Source organism: Triticum urartu, chromosome 2A (genome assembly GCF_056163025.1).
Source record: "Triticum urartu cultivar PI428250 chromosome 2A, HENAU_Tu73, whole genome shotgun sequence".
Lineage (NCBI taxonomy): Eukaryota > Viridiplantae > Streptophyta > Magnoliopsida > Poales > Poaceae > Triticum > Triticum urartu.
Window position 1 is genome coordinate 705,474,363 of NC_141874.1, and position 7,409 is coordinate 705,481,771.

General features: G+C 42.5%; 1 protein-coding gene across 1 annotated transcript; it reads left to right on the forward strand.

Annotated features, from left to right (window-relative positions):
* Positions 1-217: 217 nt before the first annotated feature.
* LOC125534214 (uncharacterized) lies at positions 218-3,140 on the forward strand. Its single transcript, XM_048697493.2, has 3 exons — positions 218-330; positions 425-2,731; positions 2,805-3,140. The coding sequence occupies exons 2-3, from the start codon at positions 432-434 to the stop codon at positions 3,025-3,027; spliced, it is 2,523 nt and encodes an 840-aa protein (XP_048553450.2). The 5' UTR covers positions 218-330; positions 425-431; the 3' UTR covers positions 3,028-3,140.
* Positions 3,141-7,409: the final 4,269 nt, after the last annotated feature.

Sequence of the window (7,409 nt, forward strand, 5' to 3'; positions counted from 1 at the left end):
AGGATTTTTTTTAATACCTATGCTTATTTATGTAGAGAACCATGTGGTCTGCTGTATGCCTCTCTCCAAAAGTGCATTTTGACAAAATAGAGTGCTAGTATTGTGCACAGAAGATCCCATTGAAAGTGCCTTGCTTTGTTGACTTTTGTTCTCACTCCCAGCCACACACACGAGCCATCCCATTCTTTTCTTTCTCATTCCTGAAGCGTCTCGCTGTCTCTCCTTCTCTGTTCTTCCAAGACCAAGGCGGAAAGAGGAGGAAATTCCCCAAGAACCGCTCCTTAATTCTCTCTTTCTGCGTTTGGAGCACATCAGGAAGCACTCATCCAGGTAAAAGGTCACAGAGCTGTCACTTTGTTCTTCTTATTTGTATTATCTATTTGTGGATCTGGTTTTTTATTAGAACCGTGATTAATCTCTGTAGGATACTCATGGCTAAAAATAAAATGAAGACTATGGATTCTTTCTATAAGAAGAAAATTAGACTTGATGAGGCATTGGTTTCGGATGTTGCTTGTCCTGATTTGGAAGAAGCAGAGGGAGGGGGAGGGGGAGAGGAGGAGGAAGAAGAAAAAGAAGATGATGGAGGGGAGGAGGAGCAACCTGTTGAGGAGGAGGAAGAAGAAGAGGCTCCACTTAGAATTAATAGGGTCAATGATGGTAGTGGTGTTCTGGTAGTGGAAAGAGACCCAGGGCTGCGTTGCCAACTTTGGGATCTTCCTGTCAATGACCAAGAGAAAGCAAGAAAAGCGTATGTGAAGTGTGGAGCATATCACTTTAAAAAGGAAATATACCCTCCTACTGGTCCAGAAAGCCACCCACGCAGGTTTCAATATCATTGGTTCAAGGCATTTCCTTGGTTAGAATACTCACCTACAGAAAATGCAGTCTTTTGCTTTCCATGTTTTCTGTTTTCTAAGAAGCCACTTGGGAAAGTTGGATCAGATGTGTTCACTGTGAAAGGGTTCAAGAATTGGAGAAAGGTTAACAACGGAAAGAATTGTGCTTTCTTAACTCATATGGAAAATAGTTGTAACTCTGCTCACAACTATGCGGCCAAATGTTATGACAATTTGAAGAATCAACAATGCCATATTGAACAGCTAATGGAGAGACAAACACCAGAAGATATAAGAGCAAACAGGCTGAGGCTTAGGGCAACAATTGATACATTGCGGTGGCTAGCATTTCAAGCCTGCCCTTTCCGAGGACATGATGAAAGTGTGGGCTCAAAGAATCAAGGTAATTTTCTTGAAATGGTAAAACTGATAGCTTCTTATGATGAGGAGGTTGGTGCTGTTGTACTAGGCAATGCTCCAGGAAATGCAAAGTATACTTCACCAACAATTCAAAAAGAAATCATGCATATTATGGCTTGTGATGTGCAAAGTTCAATCCGCAATGAAATTGGCGATGCCAAGTTTTGCCTGCTTATTGATGAATCAAGAGATGAATCTAAAAGAGAGCAAATGGCCATTGTTCTCCATTTTGTTGATAAACAAGGTTTCAATCGAGAACGTCTTTTTGATCTTGTTCATGTTAAAGATACATCTTCAGCAACTTTAAAAGAAGAAATAGATTTTGTTTTGTCCCAACATGATTTGGATATTCAAAATATTCGGGGACAAGGATATGATGGTGCTAGCAACATGCATGGGGAGTGGAACGGTCTACATGCCAAGTTTATGGAAGAGTGTCCATACGCATACTATGTTCATTGTTTTGCTCATCGATTGCAATTAGCTCTTGTTGGTGCATCTAAAGAAGTAACCGAAGTCCATAATTTTTTTGATCATCTTGCTCTTGTTGTCAATACTGTTGTGTCTTCTAGCAAGAGAAATGATGAGCTGCATGCTAATCAAGTGGCTGCAATGGAGCATCTCATTGAGCTCAGTGAGCTTGAAACAGGAAGTGGAGCAAACCAGGCCAGAACTTTGCGGCGGCCTTGTGACACTAGATGGAGTTCTCACTATGGTTCGGTTTGTAGCCTCTTGAAGCTTTACGGTCCTACATTTTTGGTACTAAAAAATATTGCTACTACTAGTGGGTCAGGTTCTTCACCTTCTGCACGAGCTAAGGCTGCTGGTGCTGTTAGGTTGATGATGTCATTTGACTTCGTATTTATTCTGCATGTCATGAAAGAGTTGATGGGAATAACAGATATGTTATGCAAGAAACTACAGCAGAAATCCCAAGATATTTTGAATGCCATGGATGATGTTTCCACTACAAAGAAACTGGTACAGCAGCTAAGAGATGATGGCTGGGCTAAGTTGATTAGTGATGTGAATTTGTTTTGCCAGAAACATGGAATTACTGCTCCAAATATGACTGACAACTATGTTGATTTCATTCGGTCTCATGCAGATGATCTCAGTACAGTCGAGCATCACTATCGGTATGATATTTTTACAGTTGCAGCTGACCAACAACTACATGAACTAAACTGCAGGTTCAGCGAACAAGCAACAGAGATTCTCATCCTCTGCAATTCTTTGAATCCCAAGGACTCATTTAGTTCATTGAACATTGATGATGTATGTTCTCTCGCCTCAAAATACTACCCCGCTGACTTTTCAGAACAGGAAAGAAACAATTTGAGATGTCAACTACAACATTATGAGCTTGATGTACCTACAAATCCAAGGTTTCAGAATCTGTCAAGTGTAGGAGATCTTTGTCAACAACTTGCAAAAACAGGAAAATCAGTGGATTATTATTTGATTGACAGGTCATACAATATTTCCGCTCTTGTATTATTTGCTTTGACCATTACATCAAGTGTTAATTGATTTTATTTGCAGGTTAATTCGACTTGTTCTCACTTTGCCTGTCTCAACCGCAACAACAGAACATGCATTTTCGGCAATGAAAGTTGTTAAAACAAGACTCCGAAATAAAATGGAAGACATGTTTTTAAGAGATTGCTTGTTGATCTACATCGAGAAAGAGATTGCAGTAGGATTCTCAACTGATGCAATTATTGATGAATTCAATACAACGGACCATCGCGTGGACTTCGAGTGATAACTGTTAGTTCATCAACGTCTAATTGTATATTTTGCTTCCAACCTATTGATGTATAGAGATATGCCTATGTTATGAACACTTGGTTGGTTATATACTTACATATTTTGCTATCTCAGTATGAATTTCTATATATTCTTATAAATTCCGTATACCTTATTAAATTTTGGAGTTGTGGTCAATGTTCGGCCCCCCTTGTGTGTATTTCCTGGCTCCGCCGTTGATCGGGTGGACTTTTTCCTTCTCTCCTGTCCGGATTTTCCATCCAAAGAAATGAGGACGAAGTAATGGGGGTCCAATTGTAGATACTCCAAGTGATAGTTTGCTTCCTCCCTTCCGAGTCCCACCTCGCTCCGTCGCTCGTGCTTCAATGAACCGAAAAATTATCGACAACATACCATTCCTGACACGTTTTATCTTCTGATGAACACAACAATCTATTGATCATCATTAAAACAGTGTAGGATGTTAGTTACAACCAACTAACTACAATCATGGTATTCATCTCACCAATTTTACGATCATGCACAAATTTATTGCTCGCTCCCTCACACACACAACTTCTTTTAAAATAAAACCAGGTGACTGAGTCTTCAGATGGTAAATCTCTTCGTAGGCATTCCAGATGTAGCATGTTGAGGACATCTTGGCCTATATGATAATGAAGAGGAAAAATAGAGTTCACACGAAGCTAGTATGTTAGTAACCTTAAGATAAATATGAATTACTCCTTTTTCAAGCTAGCATAGCTTGAAAAACGTTCTTATATTATGGGACGGAGGAGTACCTTTTACAAATAACTTCGAAACCACAATCTCCCGCACTTATGTCTTCTGAAGCAGTACTACAACGATACTTTCTGCCAAGCAAAACATCAAAACAGCTAAGAAATATCAAGATAGCTTACAAACAGAAAATGAGTTAATTAGTACTGTCATATTATACTCGAGAAAATAGCATTCTTTCAATATCCAAAATTAGAAAACCATCGATGATTTAGTATGATCGACACATTTACTGGGGATGTGACATGTCATCTGCTCTCCGATGTCCCATACAACATTACAAAAACAGAGAGATTGTTTGCATATATGAAACGAACAGAAGAGCAAAAGCACCTGTTACACCATGATTCCACCGCTACTTGATTCCATTACCAGTCCAGTTACCTTCCTTATATTTCTTCAGGGCACGTTTCTCGGTCTCATATATAGGGCGCCTGGGCTGCGTGAATTATTTACGTTCTTCCGTCAACCTCCAACTCCTGACAATGTAACAAACTGTTATATAGCAATTCTAACGGCAGCAATTAATTGGTTAGCTAGTTTGACCTTTGGTTTAGTGCTGACTTTGAACGAGCTGGTACTGGTTTCTTCAAGCAAGTCTGACAAGGGAAATGGATCGACCAAGGATACGTCGTCGTCGCTATCGAATTTCCCGGTCGAATTTCCGGAGTACTATACCCACTCCAGTTTCCTCCGTCACCCGTGTCACCTTATCCACCGGCTACGTAGTCAAATAATTCCATCATTCGTCATGCAGCTGGTAACTACTAACTACTCGAACGCGTTTACCATACACTAGTGCTAATATATATTCTCCCGCTCGTTGTCTGCATGTCTGAACGTGGCGTCCGGACCCCCGACTTGATCCATCCCTCTGCTCACCAACTCCCAGCAAGCGCTGAACACATGGCAGTGGTGATGTTCCTTCTTCCGGAAATGCAAAAAATGTCATGGTCAGCTCAGGGGTGAAGAGCAGAAAATGCCCTTGAGCTGACCATCGTTTCTTTGAAACAGTATGCGTAACACTTGCTCGGCTAGGCGCCATTTGACCCTTCTAATCCTCATTCCTCATCCTCGAACCCTAGATAACCTAACATACTCTGCCGGTCTGCCCATCCCTTTCAACTGCGCGCGTGTAGTGTAGGTCGAATGATGCCCCCACCTACTACCTCTCACGGTCTCTTGCATTGCATTGCATGCATATCGCTCCGGCTCATGCATGCTGCCTCACCGTGAAGGTTTCCAGCCCGGTGCTACCTCTCCCGACGGCCGGCCGGCAGCAACTCGCGTGCGCGGATCTCCCGGCAGCCGCGCCTCTCGATCGTGTATCAGCAAGTTGATATCTGCATGGAAACACGTGCGGGCTAAGGCGTCATCAACGACGGCTTGCTGGTATATCCGGCACGTGAGCTCGTCTATGTACGTGAGCAATGATGATTTTGCGGACGATGCATGGACGACACTGGGTAATAATCGTTGGATTGAATCTCTCCATACCTAAGCAACGTCAGATCCTACCATCGTCCACCTGTCGTGCATAAAAGGTCGTGCTTCACGTATGTACTAGCGCCCTAGCGCAACACAGCCAAGCAGCAAACTCCAAGCGCCTACTACACGAGACGACGAGAGGGGAGCGAAAGGAGATCGGCAACTCCCGCGTGTGACTCGTACGAGCGCATCGAGACCGGAAGGGCGACACGCGCAACCGCACACCATCCTGTCCACTCGCCTCCATCCACTCCTCGCCTTCAACCACGACGATCGGGTGCATCATCGGACTACGCGACGTCATCTACGCCGAGCCACCGATCTGCACCAGCAAGCCGAATCCCTCCGTCAAGTTGTGCGAATACATGACGGGGAATAAACGAACCGTCAAGCACATCTGCTAAAAGCGACACCAACATGCATCATCCACACGACAGACCGGTGTGGAACGAGATGCAATCTCTGACACGACACAATATTGACACTTCGTCGTTAGAAGAGACGCCTTCAAGCAACGCATCGTCGTTGAAACGGGGCTGCAACACCATGGCTAAGGTATTTATGATGTTGTCTTCATCAACATTTTCATTAACACTGCTGCCGCCTCATCCACAAGATGGATATCTCCAGTGTCCTCTGACAGTACTACTACAAGATGCTTCATTGACGGCAACAAGGACCGCTCAAGACGACGACGTTCACCGCTTCATTCAGGACAACACAAGTGCATCGACACAGCGTCAGTGTAGTAACGACCCATATACGGTCACACGGTTCTGGCAAAAATGATGTGTGCTCGATGTGTTTCCTCCGGTCCTGGCAAAATCGGTGGTCTCATTGCTGACAACGCCCTCTGATATCCGCAAGGTGCATCGTCAATGACTGCAACTCCGTCATCTAGAGCATATCGCAATTTTTTGCACCTCATGCTTTGTGCGGTCTCATCATCCAAGACGACTACACCATTGTCCACGACTACCTCAATCATATCTGCATCATCATGATCAACTACCTCGACATCGACATACTCGGCTACGTTTACAACTACTAGTTGATGTTCCGCAGGCGCACATGATTTAGTTGTAGTATTTTTGAATTAAAAGTATCAATCCCACATGGAGCACAGGAAATGGTATATGCCTTTTCTAGTGGTTTATCGGAATGTGCCCACAAGTTAATTGTGATTCAAAGCAAATGTGTTGCAAAAGGTGAAAATATTGCAAGAGGTTATAATGAGAATTTAAAGTGCACAAGAATAAAATAAAATACAAGAGGCAATGGAAATGATGAAAACATGAATATGGCTAAGGCGGTCTTAAGAAATCAGGGTTCTCCATTAGTATGTATGCTACGTCACTATGCAGATGCAAAATCCTAGGTTCGGATAACTGATCCACCTCATATGTTTTTGTAAGTGGGCGGAGCCAATTACATATACGTGCATACATGCAGCAGCTCCGTATCAGCTGAATGTGGGGTGGAATGGCGACTGCTCAGTAATAGAAATGATGTGAGGTGGCTTAGTTATCCGACCTAGAATTATGCAATCACATAACTATGTTTTATACACACTAGTGGTGAATCCAAACTCCCCAAGAACATCTTAGCGTTATTGTTGATTCAAATCGCTTTCATTTGTTATCTCGTTCTTTTACTTTACTAGATGACCCGTTGCGCCGATGGTGCAAAAAGCATCGGCCAGCCGAGTCTTCAAACCATGTGCATGTGATAGTTTAAGAGATATGCTTTTATCTCATTATATGGTATCATGACATATGAAAATGAAGCAATGACAATATCTGATAATAGCATACATGGGTTTCATAAAGTAAGTTGTAGTAGGATCAGACTGAAGACATAAAAATATTTGAACACTGATTAGATCATAAGCAAATAGAAACATAGTGAGGATCATGTGGATATATTTAATTATATAAATTTACTGTTTTACCAATCAATCAATTGAAATTTTGTAAATCCAGAGGTGTTGGTTGTGGAACTTTTGGCAAATACTTACCCTTCTCGCACATTGCACCAGGAAATTTGCTGTTGTTCAAACAATGCCGCGTGCAGTCGTAGCATGGTTGACCACGGTTGTATTCAATTCTG